General features: G+C 60.0%; 1 protein-coding gene across 7 annotated transcripts; it reads right to left on the minus strand.

Moving 5' to 3' along the window:
* Nucleotides 1-200: 200 nt before the first annotated feature.
* ARHGEF1 (Rho guanine nucleotide exchange factor 1) lies at nt 201-19,317 on the minus strand. Of its 7 annotated transcripts, XM_055310611.1 has the most exons (30): nt 19,186-19,295; nt 14,211-14,393; nt 14,036-14,119; nt 13,465-13,578; nt 11,443-11,541; nt 11,227-11,269; nt 10,733-10,979; nt 10,308-10,337; nt 9,932-10,031; nt 9,692-9,788; nt 9,576-9,611; nt 9,250-9,387; nt 8,253-8,358; nt 6,931-7,098; nt 6,489-6,634; nt 4,921-5,067; nt 4,502-4,584; nt 4,156-4,281; nt 3,936-4,050; nt 3,723-3,823; nt 3,410-3,487; nt 3,088-3,163; nt 2,837-3,004; nt 2,229-2,316; nt 1,999-2,085; nt 1,653-1,723; nt 1,475-1,561; nt 1,019-1,188; nt 827-929; nt 201-568 (listed from the first exon to the last, which is right to left on the minus strand). In XM_055310611.1, exons 2-29 carry the CDS (start codon nt 14,238-14,240, stop codon nt 846-848), a joined length of 2,919 nt encoding a protein of 972 aa, XP_055166586.1. In that variant the 5' UTR covers nt 14,241-14,393; nt 19,186-19,295; the 3' UTR covers nt 201-568; nt 827-845. The 7 variants fall into 7 exon arrangements, with proteins under 7 accessions (XP_055166586.1, XP_055166579.1, XP_055166580.1 ...); XM_055310604.1 differs by lacking the exon at nt 6,931-7,098 and having other exon boundaries at nt 14,211-14,253; nt 19,186-19,317; XM_055310605.1 differs by lacking the exon at nt 6,931-7,098 and having other exon boundaries at nt 19,186-19,317.
* Between the last annotated feature and the right edge of the window lie 728 nt (nt 19,318-20,045).

A 20,045-nucleotide genomic window follows, 5' to 3' on the forward strand; every position in this document is an offset into this window, starting at 1 on the left:
ATGGGTGACAGTGGGGGCTTGGGATGCAGGGGAGGGAGGGAGGGAGGTCACCTGGGGTGTCACTGTCAAAGCACAGGAAGGAAGGAAGGGAGAACTGGAGAAAGGCAGGGGGGATAGACCCAGAAAGGTGATGCCAGAGAGTCACCAAGGATTCCAGAAGCCACTCCAGGGCCCTTACCCCATCCTCACAAACACAGACCTCTCCTTAGATAATATATATTAAAAAATAAACCTCCAATTCAGGGTGTAAAAACAGAGCAAAGGCACTTGGGGGTGGGGAATGGAGGGGTGCCCCCCCCAGGCACTACTGAGATGGCCTGGGGAATGGGAGAGGGTCACTGTGGTTCCCCCCTGCCGGAATGAAGCCCTGAGTCCCCCAAGCAGAAGGCAGGAGAGAGAGAAGGCCAAGGCCAATGGGAAGTTGGGGGAGGCAGTGATCCCAGCTGGGCCCCCCCAGGCATGGCCCCCCTGGCAGCCCGGTTCCCTCTCCTCGGACCCTTGGGGTTGGAGATGCTGCGGCAGCTGTGCTGTGCGGTGGCGGCGGGTGGCCCTCAGTCTTGCAAAAGGCCTGGGGGATGTAGGAGAAAGGAGATGGGGAGAGATGAAGAGAAACAGGGAAGGGGGGAGGGAGGAGGAGGAGAGGGGGAGGACCAGGCAGAGAGGGCACAGAAGAGCCAAAGGAGGAGACATACTGGGAGGTGGAACCCTGAGATGCAGAGAGGCTAAGAGGGGGGGAGCGAGCACTCTGGGGCTGTGAAGGGAGCCCCTGAGATGCCCACTCCAGTCCCTCCCCTCCGGGCAGAGCTTAGGGCCCTCTGGTTCTTACCTGCCTGGCCCAAGGAGCCTCAGGTACACCCAGGCTGGGGGGTGCTGTTCTCCCCAAGCTGAGACAGGAGGAGTCGCAGGTGACAAAATTCCTCCTCCACCTCCTGGTGGGGGAGTCCTCCATGAAAGGGGTCCGTCTTCCAAATCAGCCCCATCCTCCCCTCTGCCCTGCCCCTCTCTCCCAGGCCACCACCTCCAGCTGTTTCATGGTCTCCTCCAGGCTGAGCAGCTTTTCCCGAATTTCCTGGGTGTGGGTCTGTGTCGGGCTCAGGGGGCCACCCCCAGGGACCCCATCCCCTTCCTGGGGAGGCCCTGCCCCACTGTCTTCCTCCGAGGGAAACAGGAGCTGCTTCAGGGACAGCACTGGCAGGGACAAGGGGACAGAGTGAGAAGCAGGGCTGGAAGGGGGGTTGCTGCAGGGGACCGGGAGGGAAAGGTGGGAGCCAGGTTGAAGGTAGGGCTGGGGGATGGGAAGGGGGTGCAGAGGAGAGGTGGGGGGGCACGGAGGATGGAGGGCATCAAGGGAAGGCCAAAGGCTGCAGGAGAAGAGGGGTCAGGGCCACGAGGGTGCAGGCGGGTGCAGACCTGGTACGGCGCAGGGCCGGGGCAGGAGGGGAGTAGCAGCCCCTCGTGGGCAGTGCCAACCTACCTTTCTCAAGGGCCTTGGCAGCAAGCTGGCCCTCAGGGCGGGGCCTGCAGTAGGGCAGGAGGGTGCTGAGGATTCTCTCCGTCTGGCCTGGCAGGTAGGGGAGCGGACAGGGTGCTCAGTTCCTGCCTGGCCTCCTAGGGACACCCTGCCCCCACTCTGCATCCCCTCAAAGGCTCACCGTCAGCTGGGGGCATCTCTCGGCCACCACCATTGCCATTCTCTGAGCTGCTGAGCAGGGGTTCTCGGGTGCTGTGGGTAGGAAATACTGGGTGACCCCCCCCCCCAGCCCCAAGAGGCAGCAGCAGGACAGCAGAAGGAGATGGGGTGGGGGTGGTTGTCCAGAGACAGAAACAGAAGTTGAAGCTGGGAGATGGGAGACATGGGGAGCCTGGACAGGGGCCAGATGAGCTGTGGTGGAGTGGCACACACCTGCACACACACCCGTACACAGACAGGGCCAGAGCTCAGGTTCTGGAAACACACACTCTCCCCTGGCCCCTCAGCCCTCCGATGTCCTCCCTCACCTGCTTGGGCTGGGCCGGGGTTTGGGGCGAGAGGCGGGGGCAGGGACCTTCAAGGATCCAGCAGTTTCAGTGATGAGGGAACACCAGCTGAGGAGACAGGTCAGCCCCCAGGGCAGGCAGTCAGAGACCCCAGATCCTGTGCCAGGGCCTCCCACCCCTGGCCTGACCCCAGAGCCCCAGGGGCTTGGGCTTCCTCTTCCACCCGAGTTTAGAACCCAGACCCCCCTCACTTCTTCCGTTCCGACACCGTCTGGGCCACCAGCTCATATATCTGGGCCTCCTGGTCCCAGGTAAAAAGGACATAGAAAGCTTTGTGATCTGCAAGGGGAGGGAGAGGGGGCTCAGAGCCAGGGTCACCCTGGTATGCACTTCCCCTGAGCTGAGGGAGCCCCATGGTGGTGGCCTTAGGTTCCCCCAGCTCACCCCATCCCTCTCATGCATCCTCCAGAGGCTTCCCTCTCACCCTCTCACCCCCTAATCCATCAGTCAGCAGGTTCCCAGTCTGGCTCTCCCTAAAAAAAACCCCAGAGCCACTGGTGTGGCCTCCTGGCAGCATGTCTGCAAGCCCCTCCTCACTAGGCTCCAGCCTCCACCCCTGCTCCCCTAAGGTCAGGGTTGGCTGCTCCTCTGGGTAAACCCCTGGGGGGCTGCCCATCTCCTATCTTAAGATCCACAACCCTCCTAGCCCCCCGGCCGTGCCCAGCTCCAGGGCCCCTCTCACATTTTCCCACTCCTCCGCCTCTGCAGCCACCTCCCGGTGCCAGAGTGTGCGTTTGGGAGGGTCACCTCCCATTCCATGGGCAGGGGAAGCTCCCGGGGCCACAGGGCAGGGCCTTACCGGTAGCCACCTCGCGGGTTATGGCGGAGGTGAGCCGCAGCACCGGCCGCAGCATGGTCTTGCCGTCGGGTGTGGGTGTCAGCGTCCGGCTGTGGGACTTGAGCAGCAGCCGATCGTCCTGGCGCTGGAGCAGCAGCAGCAGGTCATCCAGCAGCAGCACGTGTACCTCTGCGGAGCAAGGCCTGTGCTCAGCAGCCACCCCCACCCCCCAGCATCCCACCCCCAGGCTCCACTCACTGCCCAGCGCTAACCTACAGCCTTGTCCTTTGTCAGCCGCCACGTCAGCGGACCCTCGTAGATCAGCTTCTTTTTGGTGATATCCAGGTTCTGGAGGCAGGAAGGAGTCATGGTCGGCACAGGCGAGGGTGGAGCCGGGTGGGGCTGACCGTGGGGGCAGGACTGTAGGCAGGGGTCAGGATGGGCAAGCCACAGAGAATGAGGGGGTTCGGGGCGAAGGGGTGGCTCTCACTCCCTGGGTGCATTATCAGAGATTCCCTGGGCAGGAGGGTCAGGGCTGGCCGAGGGCAGGCGGAGGCCAGGGAGAGGAGGGGAGGTCAGGCAGGCAGGGGTCACCTTGAACTCGCTTAGCATGGGGTCGCTGCTCTGCCGCAGGAGGGACAAGTCCAGGCGCTTCTGATAATCCTTGAGCCGCTGGGGCAGGGAAGGGAGAGTCAGGGGACACGCCGAGGGCCGGGCCTGACCCACAGTGACCCTGAGGGGGACACGCCGAGGGCCGGGCCTGATCCACAGTGACCCTGAGGGGGACACGCCGAGGACCGGGCCTGACCTCCAGAGAAGTGGCCCCAAGGTAGACAAGACAAGGGCCCGCCAATCTCCGCATGTGGACGCCTCATCAGCCTGGGCCCAGGATTTCGGCAGCACTTACCAGCAGGTCCTCCATGTCACGCACGGCTTGGTTAACATGGTGCAGAATTTCCCGGCAGCACTCAGCTGCCAGTTCCACTTTCTCCCGTTCTGCTGGCTCTTCTGTGGCAAAGGAGAAACCAGCCCTGGTGAAACCCCAACCAGGAAGCTCCTGCTCCCACAGCCACGGTTAGAGATGGGAGAGCCGGGGCCCAGCAGCTCTGGGGGCTGGCACCTGTGTTCTGCCCAATGCTCTGCAGGAGCAGGGGGTACTTGGTCAGACGCTGCATCTCCGTGGGGATCATATCCTTCAGCTGCAGGCGGCGGCACCGTGGGCGGCTCTCGGCCTCCTGAGGGCAGAGCGGTGCTGAGGTGGCCCATACCGGCCCGCCTCTAGGACTGTGACACCAGCCCCTTCCTCCCCTGGGACCCCGGGGCCCAGACCTCCCCCTTACCTGCACAAAGGCACAGAACCGAGGATCCTTGCGCTGCTTGGCTTTGAGCTGCTCTAAGGCAAATGACTGGCGGCTGCAGAAGCGGGAGGAGATTTTCTGGAACCATTTGCCTTCGGCATCATCAAACTACAGCGAGATTCAGGCCAGGGAGGGTGTCTCAGGTGGGATTGGGAAGAACATGGCCTCACATGGGAATAGCAGCCTAGACAGGAGGACAGGGTGAGGGGCCCAGACCCCTGGGTCTTGATCGGGGAGAGGCTTGACACCTGGCCTTCGGGGGCCTGGATTCCAGGTCCCTGGCTGGGAGGAGGGGACCTGAGTGGGGGCAGGGGCTGGGCGCCCTCACCCGGGCCAGCAGTACATCTCCGATCTCCTCAATGAGGCAGCCACTATCCTGCCTCCGCTTCATCAGTCGATCAAGGAACAGGGCTGTGGAGAGCATGAGGGAAGGGGGTGTTCCATCAGGGCCCACAAGGTTGTCTGTAGAACTAACCAGCAGGTGGCAGAGGCTGGGCTGCAAGTGTGCCTGTCAGATCCTTGGGGCCAATGGGCTGTCCCCGCGACCCCCACCCCGGTGCCATGAGCTTGTTGATGTGCCCCCTGGAATGTGAGCTCTGGGGGGTCTGGGGCTGCCCCAGGGCTAAAAAAGAAGCTGCCCATAGCAGGCACTCAAGGAGAAGGTGCTAGGCTCCAGGCTGAGCCGCCAAAAGCCTGGAGGAGGGAGCCCGTGGTGGGGTACACGGTGGGCCATGGCCCTGCACTCACAATGCACCTCGATGAGCTCGTCCAGGCTGGGGAAGATGTTCTGTAGATCCTCCATGGAGAAGAAGTTCCCTTCCAACATGGGCTGGTAGAAGAGGTCATGCAGCACCCGGAGCATGCGCACATGGGCAGCCTCTGTCACCAGTAGCTCTGTGGGGCCACCGAGCAGAAAGCATGGTTGCGGAGGGTGCAAACGATGGGGTGCAGTTTCAGAGGCAGGCTGGGGATGGGGGACAGGGATGGTTCTCTCTGGATGGAATCGTTCAGCCCTGAAATAGCCACTAAGGATTCCTTAACCTACTGCCGGTTTTCCTTGGCTGCAGCCGTCGGCTGGGGTGACCAACAGTCCCTGTGTGCCTGGCACCGAGGTCTTTCTCGTAACATGGGATTTTCAGTGCTCAACTGGGAGAGTCCCAGGCAAAGTGGGGTGAGTTGGCTGCACCACCACCAGCAAGCCTGCAAGTGTGTTTAGCGTCCAGCAAGTCTCCCGGCCTTGGTTTCTGGAATAATGATACCCTTTACACTCATGTTGATAGCCTTGGATCCAGGGATTTCCCCCCACACACCCAGAGGGAACATGCCTGGGTTTCAGGGGCCCCAGGAGTGCTTGGAGACAAACACACAATTCTGTGTTACAAATATTTTTCTGATCAGAGAAATGGCTGTGCTGTCTGCTACGGTAGCCCCTAACCACATACAGGCCTTCAGATTTTAATCGAAACGAAATACAAAATTCAGTTGTCAGTCGTAATTGTCACATTTCAAGTGTTCAATGGCCGTTACGTGGCTGGTGGTAACCACGTTGGACAGCACAGATATTGCATGTTTTCATCATTCCAGAAAATTCTACCAGATAACAGTTTTGTTTTGCTCATATCCTTAGAAGGATCCGACACAAAAAGTATTCACCCACTGCCCTGACAATTCCGAATCAGTGCCCTTCTTACTATTAAACAACTTGTAAATAAACTCCCAAACCACAGCTTCCAAAAAAAGTGTCCTACTTTGGCCAAACGGCCTCCACACACACAATTCGAAATCACAGACGAGAATCAAGGCCGAAACAATACTTCCATCATCTACCCGCCCAGAGGCAAGCACTGATAATATATTGATTATCTTCCGAAACTTGTTCCCGTGGGACTCTTTTTGCCCCTGAATGGTTAAGATCACAGTAAGAACAGTTTCACTGGAATGTTCTTACCCGGCCCTACAGGGAGCGTGCTAAATGCCTTGCATGAATCACCTCAGCTTCGTGACAGTTTTTTGAGGCAGGGACTATTACTACCCAAATAAGGTAACAAAGATTTACGCTAGAAATACAACTTTATATACCCTTTCCAGCTCTTACCAGCATTGCCCTACACTATGAAAAATTCGCGGGGAATGTCACTTTGACACTGACAGCCACATTCCAGTTCTGTGAGTTGCTGTTCTACAGTTTACATAACAAATGGCCCTCGGTGGAAACTGGCTGCCTTCAAGTTCTGCTCGGGGATGGACAGCTCCCTGTCCCTGCCAGCACTGGGTGGTGTCCCTGGCCACAGTGGGCTGCAGTGGGTGGTACTCACCGCTGATGACCTCCTGCCGCTTCACCTGGCTCTTAGGCAGGCTGTGCAGGGTGCCTGGGGGGATGAGCTCCCGCCAGCCAGGGGGCTCTTCTGGTTCCAGCTCTAGTCCTGACCGCCCAGGGTCCCCTTCGTCTCCAGGCTCAGGGCTGTGAGACAGAGGCCTTGTTAGGGCCCCAGCTTGGGGCATCCCAGGAAGGAGACTTCCATTCCTAGTGTCAACCCCATCCCCCTAATCCCGTGGCCTTGGCATTCGACACCTCCAAAGTAGCCCATGCTGGAGAGCAGTCCCCAAATCTCTGGAAAGAAGAGTCCCATCCCTCTCCTGTGGCCTCAGTGACCTTAGCATCCAATACCCAGTTCCCTGTAATCTGGCAACAACCCCTCCCCCACCATCCTCCTGACTCTCCAGGCTGCCTCAGTAGGTGGGGGAGGAATGACCTACGTGGCTCGTCGGGCAGGGCCAAGCACAGCCGTGGCAGAGCTGGGGTCCATGTCCACGTCACTCCGGGAGCGGCCCCCACCCCGGCCCTTAGCCCCGAGGCTGCCCCGGGAAGGCCGGCGGCGGTCACTCACCCGCAGGCTCTCCGAGCGCCCCAGACGCCCCGACAGCCTGGACCCCGAGGCCAAGGACAGAGTCAGGCAGAGGCCAGGACAGAGACAGGGACAGAGACCAAGACAAGGACAGAGACAGGGAGAGACCAAGACAGAGACCAAGACAGAAGACAGGGACAGAGACGGGGAGAGACCAAGACAGGGACAGTTGAGGAGAGACCAGGAGAGGGACAGAGACCGGGAGATACCAGGTCAGGGACACAGGTGGGGAGATACCAGGTCAAGGACAGACAGGGAGAGACCAGGACGGGGACAGACGGGGGACCAGGGTAGGGGAGACCAGGACAGAGATCAAACATGCAACAGAAGAGAGGAGAGAGTCAGAAGGAGCTGTGGGATTTCGGGGTGCTGGGGCAGTGGGGGTGGTCAGGAGGGACAGGGAGTCTTGTTGGGGGTGGGGAGGGAAACCCAGCATGGAGCACAGGACTGACCCCTCCCTTCCCTGAGGCAACGGGGTTGGGGGGCTGCAGAGCAGGGAGGGAAGGAGATTTCAATACTTAGCTCTTCTGCTGGGAGGGTGATGTCCCCACCCACCCCTTGCAGGGTGAAGGGGAGGGGGTGGCCCATGGGGAGAGGGGAGGGGCTGGGAGAAATGGGGGGAGGGGCTAGCCCTCCCCCCACCCAGGGCCCAGGCACCCACCTCTTCCACCTTCTGGGGAGAGAGGGGCACAGGGTCAGAGAAGGACCCAAATGGAACCCAACTCACCTCCCCCGCCCCCCAAAGGGCCCCCAAAGCTGCGGCACAAGGACAGGCAGGGGGCAGAGCCTGCCCCCCAACTGTGAGGAGGACAGGGCCCCCGGGCTTGGAGCACAGAGGGTGGGGGATGGAAGATAGGGCACCAGGAGGCAGGAGCAAGGCGCAGGGCAGGGCAGTGGCTCAGAAGAGGAGGGGAGGGGATGGAAACCTGGAGGGGTGAAGAAGGGCGCCAAGAGTGCAGGAGGAGGAAGAGGGAAGAGAAAATGAGAAAAGGAAAAGTGGAGGATGGAAAGAGGCAGAAAATGGACAGAGGGAGGAGCAGAGCAGAGTGGAGATGGCTCAGGGACAGCAGGAGCAAATGGCAGCGCGACCCCCGGCACGCGCCTCCCCAGCCTGATAAGCCCATTTCTGCACCCAGTACCCGCACCCCACCGCCCGCACCCAGCCCTGGGCACCTCTCTGTGTCAGGACCCTCCTCGGTGCTCTCCGAGGGCCCTGGGGGCTCCAGGCTGGCCGGGCCCTGGGGGGGTGGGTCCCCCAGCTCTGGCGGGGTGTCAGTACCTGTGGGGATGAGGGGGAGGGAGAGCAGGGCTGGCTGCTGGGGCCCAGGGGCAAGACCCACACTCTGGGGCCTCCATTTCCTCCCAGGGAATGGGGGACGGGGGCTAAAGCCATCCAGTGCCTGGCTGACACCAGCAGCTGCCTGGCACTTGGGTGGGGGATGAACCGACGGAAAGGCCTCAGAGCACATGGCCATGGGCAGCTGGGGCCATGGGGGTGAAGAAGCCACAGAACCAGGGCAGACTGGGTGCTCTGGGTGATGCCTCCACGTCCCTTCCTTCTCCCAACCCTAAGCCAGGACTTGCAGGAAGAGGGTAGACCCCATTTAGGAATGAGAAGACTGAGGCTCAGGCAGGGCTTCCAAGATATAACCCAAGTAAGCCGCAGAGCTGGGACTTGAACCAAGGCCAGGGTTGGCCAACTGCTGTCTCAGATCCATGGGGTGACTGACAATGTACTCAGAGAGGGTTCTGGCAAATGATGCCGTGGGGCGGATGGGAAATGTAGTCCAAGGAGGTGCACTATGCATCACCAGGATAGAGACTCAAGCTTGAGAGGAAAGCCGTGGAATGGATGAACTGAGGGAAGGGGGGTGGTTATTAATAATACTGGTGACCGCAGGACAGCTGGGTGGCTCAGTGGTTGAGCATCTGCCTTCAGCTCAGGGTGTGATCCTGGGGTCCTGGGATCGAGTCCCGCATCAGGGTCCCCACAGGGAGCCTGCTTCTCCCTCTGCCTATGTCTATACCTCTCTCTCTGTGTCTCTCATGATAAAGAAATAAAATCTTTGAAAAAATAAAATAATAATACTGGTGACCAGGAACAGGGAGGGGCAAGTGGAGAACTGAGGGGTAGTCTCTCTGGGGTGGGGGTGGGGGGCAAGAAACTCACCTGGTTCCCGGTCAGGGCTGTCCCCAGGCAGAGGGTGCAGAGAAACTCCAGGGACATCCTGCCCAGGAGCCCCAACATTCCGGTCCCGGGAGGGCACCCCCAGGCCTCCCTTCCTTTCCGTAAGGCCTGGTTTCTCAGCTAGGGAGACATCCAGGGAACAGGGGGAAATGAGAGCCCAGCTACTCTAATCCACAGCAGCCTGTGCCCAGCCCCATCCTCCCCTCCGCCCAGGAGCACACCCTGTCCCCTCCCCCCCACCCCTAGCCCCCCCCAATCTCCAGCCCCCCGCCCCCCACTGCCACCCGGGCTTCAGGTAGGACCATTACCATCAGTCTCGACTTTGAGGTGTCGGAAATCTGAGGCTGAAACAAGAGATGGGATAATGAGGCGGGGGTTATGTGGGGAAGTCATGGGGCAGGGGTCCTGAGGTGGGGCACCTCACCCTGAGGCTCTCCCCGGTTCCAGCGAGCAGGGTCTAGGAAGATGCTCAGGCCTTTTTTGGTCTTGGTTGGCTCATCTGACCGCCGATTTCCCATCACCTGAGGGAAGTAGGGAGAGCAGAGAGGGAGCTAAGCATCTCTGAGACCCAACAAAGCAGAATCATACCCCAGGGGCAAGTCACGGGACTCCCTGAGGGTCTCTCGGGGAGAAAGGGGCCAGATTTGGGGGATCAGGGAGGCACCTTTTTGCGGAAGAAATTCATCCCTGACTTCTTGTCTCCGCTCTTGGTCCGCACCCCAAGGTGGCGCATGTACAGGCTGATGGCGTTGACCACAGCGGCACTGTGGGGAGGGGACGGTGAGGGCCCCAACACGTGCGTGGACGCACACACGCCTATGGCTGCAGGGACACTGCTGTTCCTGAGCCTTCCCCTCCTCATTTGCTCCCCCCACAACCCCACAACCGCTTCCAGCTGAGTGTCTGAGGAAGGGGGAGAGGGCTCCAGAGGACAGGACCAGGATGTTGTTCCGTGCCCAGGACCCTGATCCCCAATCCTCCTCCCCAGGGCCCAGGGGACTAAATGCCTCTCCTGCTGTCCTCTCTGCTTCCATCATCACCTCTTTTCCTCATCGTTAGAGATGGTGTGTCTGCAAAAATAAGGAAGAGACAAACTTGCTAAGCCTGGGTCCCTGTCCTTTAAGCACAAATGTCCGGGTTGCTGTCCCCTTAGAAGCATGGACAGGAGCAAGGAGAGGCAGAGAGGAAGAGTACCAAGGCTACAGAGAAGGAGGATCACAGTAGGGAGGAGTGTCTCTTGTGAGGCAGCTCGGAGCTGCAGCAACAGGACCCAAGCACCAGGCCCAAACACAAGACCGCAGAAAGACCTGGAAACTGGGAGGGTTCCCCAAAACCAAGAACAGACAACACAAAACCAGGCAAATTAAAATGGGGAAACCCAGAAGTCAGAGGCAGAGCCCAAATGTTAAGGAATGAACCCTGACACTGCAGGGACACAGGCTGGGGAGGGGCAGGCCCCACTCACTGCATCTCTTCCAGGTGGGCCAGCAGCCGTTCAGCCAGGTGCCGCTCCCGGGCCTCAAAGTTGGCACGGTCCCGCCCAACCCAGGCCTCCAGCTGGGTCAGGTCCTGCTCCCAGGGTGTCATGCCCATGAGCCGCTTGGAGCGGAAGTCCTCCAGCAGCCGGCTAACAGCTGCCTGCTGGCTCTGCACTACCTCCTGTACAAACTGCCGCTGCAAGTCCTCGGAGATGACCTCGGGCCGCGTGCGGTCTGCGGGGACACAGGCAGGGGGCTGGGGGCCAGTTCCACCTACCCTTGGATTGCGACAGCCACACTTCCTTGGGCCGCTATGGCCAGGGGGGAAGGAATCTGTGCTGTCTGCATGAGCAGGAGAGTGAGACCGCATGAGCAGAAGAGTGTGACCTCCCGCCCTGGGGCCCTCGGGGACAGCTGACCCCTGCCAGAGACCTCTCCCTCACCCGTCTCCCTCACCCACAGTCCCCTTCCCTCTCCTTACCAAGTTCAAAGGCGACGGCGGGAGGGACTAGCACCCGCAAAACCTGCTTGGGACAGAGAATGGAGTGAAGGGGAGGACTGGGCAGTGACAGGCTCTTGGGGCCACAGCTGGGAATGGTCTGAGGGGAGGGAGCAGTGGAGGGAGGGCCAGGTTGGCACAGAGTCTCCCCAGGACCAAGGAGTGGGGCGACTGGGGCCCCTTGAAGGTGTCTCTCACCGCCGTCTTGTCCAGGAAGCAATGGCAGAAGTCGAGGAAGGCCTTCTTGGCCTCCTTGGGGCCCAGGGAACTCAGCATGTCCGCGTGCAGGCAGCAGAGCTGAGGGGACAGAGCGTCACCTGTCCTCTCCACCCCCTTCCCACACCACGCTCTCCCTTGAAAAGCCTGAGGCTCACATCCTCTGGGAAGCTTTCCCTAATCTCCACCCCACACCCCGGCCCTTGCCTCTCCTGGCCTCCCTGGGACCACTGGGAGCATTTGCTCATTTTCTATCCTGTGAAATGGCTGTGGTTCCATCTCCTGCTGTCACCTGCTACACTAAGAGGGCTACCACCACCATCGCTACCACCGCCACCGCCAGCTACTGTTAAAAAAGCTAGGCCTGCACCAGATGCTGTTCTACACGCTTTACCCACATTAACCTGGTCAATCATAGGCACTATCATCATCCCATGTTACAGATGAGAAAACTGAGCTCAAGAAGCTTGCCCAAGGTCACACAGCTAGTTAGTGGCAAAGTAGGGATTAGAATCTAGGCAGCCAAGGGGTGGTGGAAAGGGGGGGCGGTTGGGGCGATGGGTGACGGGCACTGAGGGGCGCAACTTGACGGGATGAGCGTTGGGTGTCATGCTATATGTTGGCAAATTGAACTCCAATAAAAAAGTATACAAAAAGAAAAAAAAAAGCAAAGAAGCTTCTACCAGCAAAAAAATAAAAATAAAAAGAGAGAATCTAGGCAGTAGGCAGCCTAGAAATACCGTGAGCAATGTGAAGGTTTTTGTGTGTGTGTGTGTGCGCACACATGTGAGGTTCCGACTCATCTGTGCCCCAGATAGGGCCTGGGTGCAGTGGGGGCTGGGTAAATAAACAGGTGGACGAGTGGGGCTCGCTCATTCACACTCATTCCCTGAGCTTGCCTCCGTGTCAGCCCCATGCTGGGTGATGCCGGCAATGCACTGCAAACTCCAACCTGCCTTGGCTCCTGGGCTCTTTCGACAGGTAAGTGACATGGTCTGTGTGCTAAGGACTCAGCCCGGTGGGGGCAGGACTCTAATTCTCTGCTGTAAACACTTAGAACAAACCTTGGCACAGCCCCAGACTCCACGACAAAACTCCACGAGAGGCGAACGGTTTCCTAGCTGATGAGGTGAGGGGGCCACAGGAGAGATTCCAAAGCTGGGGGCCATCGGGGTCACCTCGGCCAAGCCCCTGACCCTTGTCAGGCCTGTTGCCACATCTGGCAGAGGACACGGCAGGAAGCGCCATCCCTGGGCTACGTGCCAGGCCAGTGCTCTGGGCTATGCACCAGTTGTAGGGTGTTCTTGGGTTCTTCTTCGGATGAGCTCCTTGTCCACAGAGCACCCCACTCCAGCCGGCGCAGCGGCCTCTTCCTTCCTAAGTCACCTGCTGGGCTCCCTAGACTCTGCAGGTGCTTCCGGACAGCACGGTCCCGCACCCGCCGTGGCCCAGGTGATTTCTGCCTGCTATCTGTGGGTCAGGAGTTATGTTCGCTCTGCCTTGTGGGCTGCTTGCAGGCGTTTCTTGTTTCTGGGCCAGGGCCTGCCGTGCTACCTAGACGTGGGAAGGCTAGTGGCTTCCTCCCACGCACTGGCTCTGAATTAATGACTGGTGGCGGCCGCTGAGGCCACAGAGGAGATTCCACTTCCGGGACCAGTGGGAGAAGGCGCTGTCATTGACAGGTGACCCAGTCACAGGCAGGGAAGGGGGGTGGGGGGCATGTTCTCTGCCAGCTTCTGGATTCTCCGTTGCTCTCTGCGTGACCCTGCTGTGTGGACTCTCCCATCTGCACTCCCTGCTCACTGAGATTTACGCGGGGAACCTGCAATCTTGTCAGAGGCCACATGGCTAGCATTCTGGCTCTCTATTTCTAGATCTTGCGCTGTGTGTTCTGGATCTGTTTTCTGGACCCTTCCTTGTCTTCAATTGTCTATGTCACTGCGTACTGTGGCCTGACCCAACCCAACCCAACCCCTCCCTCTGCCCACCCAGCCCTGCCCTCACCAGAGGTCCTGGTTCAAACTGCAGGGCGACATGCTGCAAGAGGGCCATGAGGTGGGCAGGCCGCCGCTTCACCTGCTCCAGGCTCTGGAACTGGCTGTTTTGCTCCTCTGTATTCTGAGGGTGGAGATGGGGGTGAGAGAGCGGGGAGCAGAGGAGGGACATGGGGGTCAACCCTTCTCCTTTCTGGCAGAGGTGTCTATGCGGTCATGGTGGTGGCCAGGGCTGGTGTTAGGGAAGGTGGATGAGATTTAATGTGGTAATGGTGGGCGATGAGGACAGGCATTAGGAGACAGAGGAGGGATCTGTGCTGTAATTAAGGAGGGTGGTGATAAAAATCGAGGTTAGAGTACCCAAGGGTGGGAGTCTGTGTCATAATGGGGCATCGAGGATGAAGTAGTAGGGGATGAGGATGGTGGTACCCAGATAACAGAAAGAGGAATGGGGAAGTAAGAGGAGGCAGGAGGCAGCATCCAACATGGACCTAAGGAGGGAGGGGACACTGAGGGTGGGACTTGAGGGCTGGGATGAGGGAGACTGGGACAGAAGCTTTTCCACCCCATCTCCCCCTCACCGTCTCCAGCTCATTCTCAAAATCCTCGTCCTCAGCCCCAATGATGCTGACTGGCACCAGGCCAGGCCGCGGTGGTCCTGGCGCCTGTGGAAGAGGTGAGATGGCTTCAGCTCGGGGTGCAAACCCACCTCGCAGCCCCCCAGTCCCCTCCCCCTCCCAGGCTCTCTCCACTCACCAGCCCTCGGGCAACGTTGTCTGCCTCCATGGGCTCCACAGGGCTGGGGAAGAGGAGGGGCGATGGTTAGGGGGGGGCAGGAGGCAGCGGCACAGGGAGGTTACTCACAGATTCCTGGCCCAGGTGTGAAGGTGAGTAAACAGCCTCCCCGCCAATCCCAGCCTCTGCAGCTCAATGGGGCCTCTGTGTGGCGACAAAGAGCCCTTCAGAGGCCAGTCAGGGCGGGGGGAGCCCAAGGACAGGGAGCCCTGGGGGGGGGGGGTGGAGGCCCAGGAGCCTGGGTCCATAAGAGAGCTCTGGCCAGGAGAGCCTATAATTTGAGGTCCCTAATAGAGGAAGGACTGGGGGCCTGGACCCCTGGTTCTGAGGAAGGCGGAGGGAGGGGGCCTGGACTGGGGGTCTGAGGGAGGAGGGGGCTGGGGGCCTAGACCCCTGGGTCTGAAGGAGGAGGGGGCTGAGGGCCTGGATCCCTGGGTCTAAGGGAGGAGGGGGCTGGGGGGCCTGGACCCCTGGGTCTGAGGGAGGAGGGGCTGGGGGCCTGGATCCCTGGGTCTGAGGGAGGAGGGGCTGGGGCCTGAACTCCTGGGTCTGAGGGAGGAGGGGGCTGGAGGTCTGAGGGAGGGGGGGCTGGAGGCAGGACCCCTGGGTATGAGGGAGGAGGGGCTGGGGGCCTGGACCCCTGGGTCTGAGGGAGGAGGGGACTGGGCCCCTGGGTCTGAGGGAGGAGGGGACTGGGGGAAGAGCCCTGGGTCTGAGGGAGGAGGGGACTGGGCCCCTGGGTCTGAGGGAGGAGGGGCTGGGGGCCTGGACCCCTGGGTCTGAGGGAGGAGGGGACTGGGCCCCTGGGTCTGAGGGAGGAGGGGACTGGGGGAAGAGCCCTGGGTCTGAGGGAGGAGGGGACTGGGCCCCTGGGTATGAGGGAGGAGGGGCTGGGGGCCTGGACCCCTGGGTCTGAGGGAGGAGGGGACTGGGCCCCTGGGTCTGAGGGAGGAGGCACTGTAGGATTGATCCTAGGGAGGCAGGGCCTGGAGGCTAATAGAGATGGGAAGGTTAAAGGAAAGGTAGAAAGGAGATAAGTGGGGTGTGGGGGGGCTCTCCTTAACCTGACAGGCCTGGGGCCGGATGTTGCCTCTGAACCCACCAGCCCCACTTCCTGTGACAGGAAATCTAATGGCAAATCCTCCAACCCCCAACCTTCTCCACATAAGAAAACAAAAATCTGAACCTCCTTTCCCCAGACCCTAAGTTTCTTTCCCTCGGGGACCTGGTATCTTCCCCAGCTTCCAGTCCCAGAAAGCAAGGGACAGTCCTCAGCTAGCTCAGCCCCAGGTGTGTCTGCCTCCCTCACCCTGTATCCATCTGTCCCGCCAGCTCTCTGGCTGGCCGTCCCTTGAACATGCCTCAGGTCTTTGCCTCTCTTCTCAGTCTCCCCCCCTCCCTCCCTTCAGACCAGTCTCACTTTCCCACCATCTCTGCTTCCCCTCCCCCTTCGCCACCTCGCCCTAACCCTGCTTCTGTAAGTATCTTTCCCCTCAGCCGGTGTCTCTGCCTGTCTTCTTCCCACATCTGGTTCTGCGGCCACCTCTCTGAGTCCTTGTGAGTCACTGTGTCACGTGTTGTCTCTCATCTCTCTCGCTCTCCCATCTCTTGCTTGGTTTTCACATTTTGTCTCCCTTAGAGTCTCTGCTTCCCCCTGCATCTTCCCACCACCATCTTCTGTATCCTTAATTAGTCTGACTAATGCCACTCGAGCCCGTGTCAGGCGGGAAGGAGCTGTGGAGTTGGGGTGGGGTGGACGAGTGGGGTGGGGGAGCTCCCCCACAGTCCAAAGCTATTTATAACCCTGGTCACTGGAGACTCACCCTCCTGCCTCCTCCAGAGGCCTCCTCCCTAACACTCAATAAATGGTGGCTACAATTTTGATTACGATCATGAAACAATGATGCTTTCTGGAGTGTCCAAGTGTCATCCCACGGGTTCCCCAGAGCACACCACATTTTTATTCTCTTCCATACAGTGTATCTGTCCAACTTTGAGTGTGGGTAATTTAAGATTTGAGCACTGTTAAATCTTCACGTGAATAAACTTGCAAACCAACACACACAAAAAAAATAGCAAAGTGATTATTTATTATAAAAGCTAAACTTACCTAGCACACTGTGCTAGGCACTGCCCCCAGTGCTTCTCACATATGAACTCACTTAAAGCTCACAACCACAAGCACCCATGCAATTAGTATTCTCGAAATCCCTTTCGAGGTGGAAAACTTTTACCAGGCTACCAGCTGCAACTTCTTGGCTGGAAAACATGACCACACACATGGAAGGACCATGCTCAACCCACAGGGGGTGGGGGGTGGGTGGGCAGGAAGGTTCAAAAGAGGCAGGGAGATTCCACAAAGGGCAAAGGAGAGGACACACGTTATGTGCGCAAATGCTCAGTGCCAGACGGGTCCCATGTCATTCACTTGACACAGATTATCTCCTTTGTTTCTCATCATGGAAACACAAAATAATAGCTCATTTAACCTAAGTGCCATTAAGCATACACCAGGCATAACATTACTGCTTTACAGGTATTAGCTCATTTAATCCTCTAAATGACCCTGGAGGTCAGTTTTATAACTATCTTCATTTTACGGAAGAGGAAATCGAGGCACAGCTCACAAGGGACAGAGCCAGGATTCAGACCTGGTTCTGAATCCTGGCAGTCTGGTTCCAGCGTTTATGCACTTTAACGATGAGAATGTGCTGCTTCAGAGCATGGGGAACCCCCCGCCCCAACCTTTAGGAAGCTAAAATCTGAACCAAAGCTGAAACACATCTGGTCTCTTTATAGTGTTGGGAAAGTCAGGAGTATGTGGGCACTGTGACTTGGGCAGGAGTGCAGGTTGCTGCTCAGGCTGCTCGGCAGAGGCTTAGGGCTCAGAGAGCATTCTGGCAAGGAAGGGGGGCAGGGGTTGGCTGCTTAGGAGATAGAGGGTGAGGGGGCGCCACAAAGGGTAATCATAGGTTGAAGCTGTCAGATGCATCTATAAGCAACTGAAAAGGCCTAGGGTCCAGCAGAGGGGACTCTGGGGTGGTGGTGGTTAGGGAAGGTTTAGAAGGTTCTTAAGAGGTGAGGATCCTAGAGCAAGCAGGCACCGATTGGGGACTACGTGGGCGCCTGGATTCTATGCAAGGTTTCTGATCTATGACACTTGAGTGGATGACCCTGGTTCCCAAGAAGCTCCGGAAGCCTTAAAGAACTTAAAATACAGAGTAGTCCAGGTAAGCCCATGAGGTGCCCTTGGAATGTATAAGGCTCCAGATTCTGACACATGGTGGGTCTACACGGAGCTAAGGATCACACAGCATCAAGATTCCATATGTAAAGCAGCCAGTCTATAGGAGCTCTGGCGACTTAAAAGGGGGCCAGAATTCTATAGGAGCAAGTGATGGTCCCAGGGCCCAGGATTCTAGGGAGTGCTACTGACCGATGGGGACCCCACATCTATAAGAAGCCGAGTTTCCACGGGGGGGCTAGCAGGAAGCTGGGGGGTCTACAGACCTTGCAATTTCTATGGAACGTGGCGCATCTACACCAGCCCCTAAATCCTACGTGGGACGTGGCGGGCCTACGCGGGCCCCAAATTCTACAGGGGACGTGGCGGTGCGCACGGCCAGGGATGATGCGGCCGACCTGCGGAGTCAGGGTCTGACGCCCGCCGGGGGCCGCGTCCCTCACCTGCTCCCGGTCGTAGGAAAATCCACAGCAGCCTCCACAACCGAAGCCTCTGCGCGCCGGCTCCGGGGTCCCCCCACCCCCGCCGCCGAGTCGCTCTAGCAGCCCCAGCGTCTACCTTTGCCTCCAGCTCCACTCCTCCCGCCGGCCGCTCTAGGCCAGCTCCTGCCAGGCTCCGGCCCCGGCGACTCTACTCCTCCCGCCGGCCGCTCTAGCTCTCCGCTGCGCCACGCTGGCCAGATAGGGCCGCTCTGGCCTGCCTTGGAGGGCTGGCGTTTCCGTATCTCGACTGCCTCTGTCACTCTACCGCGCCCCGCCCCCTGCCCCCGCCCCCCAGCCGGACTGGAGAGCGGTTCCAGCTCCCCGGTCCAGGCTCAGTCCGCGATCTCCTGGTCGCCCCTGGCCCTCAGTCTTCGGACTGGGTTCCCCCCTCCATCTGGGTTGCCTTCCTGACCCCTAACTCCCTAACTTCCTCACCAGCTGAATTCCCAAGGCGTACGCTAATTGCCCCGGCACCCCCACCGCCCCGGCAGCACGCTTTCTGCTCGGGCTGAGAAGCAAAACTGGGTTCCGGCGTACCCTTCCCGCTGACTTGCAGCGAGCCTAAGTAACCTGGAAAGAGTAATTCTTTCCGAGCCTCAGTCTTCCCACCTGTACAATGGGGGAAGATCTCCAGCTCCCTTCCCTACAGCCCATCTCTCAGGGTATAATTAATGGCCCTGAAAAAGAGCTTTCCAGAAATGCTTTCAAACGCGCTCTGCAACTTTCAGCTTCATTCCCAGCGGCCTACGGCGTGGTTATTGACGTTTTTCTTTTCTCGGGGGCCCTGAAGCATGTGGGGTGGGAGGACGGTGCTTCAAAAGCACCTGCAAGTTCAAATCCCAACACCACTCGGCCCCGAGGTGTGTGTGTGTGTAGCCTGGGACAAGCCGGTTCCCCTCCCCGAGCCTCAGTTTCCCCACCCGTACAATGGGAGTGATCATCCGTCCTCTGCTGGACAGTTGGGAGGCCTCGACTCCGGCCTCGCACCCTTCATCCCCACTTACTGGGCACTCGGCAGGTATTAGTTCCCTTCCCTTTGCCCCCCTTTGACAGATGGGGAAACTGAGGCCCAGGGAGGGGCGGCCGCAGGCTGTGAGCGGCGCTAGGAGGCCCCTGCGCTGCCGGCAGCGCCCCGGCCCCCTCCCTCCTCCTCCCCACTTCCCCCGGCGGCCAAGGGGCGGGAGGCCGGGCGGGGCCAGGGACCGTGTACCTGGAGTCCTCGCGGGGAGGTGACCGGCGGGGCGCCCGAGGTCGGGCTCAGCGATCCCGGGCCCTGCGTCCCGGCTCCCGCTTCCTGGCTCTGGCGGGGCAGGAAGTCGGGGCGTTTTTCCGGAGGCCCCCGCCCCGCCGCCCCTCCCCGCTTCCTGCCCGCGCCCCGCGCCCGCCCGGCACCTCCGCTTCCTTCCCCTTCTCTCGCCGCCCGCGCGGCCCCTCCTTTCCCCGCTCGGCCCGGGGACCCGCCGGCCCCGGCCCCGCCCCGGCCCCGGCCCCGCCCGGCCCCTCCCGGCCCCTCCCGGCCCCGCCCGGGCTTTGTCCGTCGGTCGGTCGGTCGGTCGGTCGGTCGGTCCGCGGGGCTGGGGTCGGGCTCTCGCCCCTGCGGCGGTCCGCGTCGCCTCGGCGGGGCGGGGCGGGGCGGGGCCGGCGCGCGGCAGCCTCGTCCGCGTCCCGCCCGGCGCTCGGCGCTCGGGCCCGCTCCTGCTCCGCCGCGCTGTGCGGCGTTGCTGTCCGCGGCGCTTTCTCCCTCCCGCTGCCGGGCCCTGCTTCTCCGCGCGGCCCCTCCCCAGCGTCGCTTCTCCCGTCTTCCCATCCCCGGGGGAGACATGGCCACGTCGGTCGCTCCCCCGACGATTGCTTTCTCTAGAGTCCCAGGGGTCAGCCTCTCCATGACCACTTGTCTATGGACCCTTTTTCCTTTCTCTGTCTCCTGCTTTCTCTCTTCCCCGTATCTCTGTCTCTCCCTGATTCCCTGTCCCCTCATTGTCCCTCTCTTCACTTGGCTCTGTGTGTCCGTCACTGTCTCTCTTGTCTCAGCCTCTCTCGCCTGTCCCAGGAACCCTGCATCCCTGTGCC

Source organism: Nyctereutes procyonoides, unplaced genomic scaffold (assembly GCF_905146905.1).
Source record: "Nyctereutes procyonoides isolate TBG_1078 unplaced genomic scaffold, NYPRO_anot_genome, whole genome shotgun sequence".
Classification (NCBI taxonomy): Eukaryota; Metazoa; Chordata; class Mammalia; order Carnivora; family Canidae; genus Nyctereutes; species Nyctereutes procyonoides.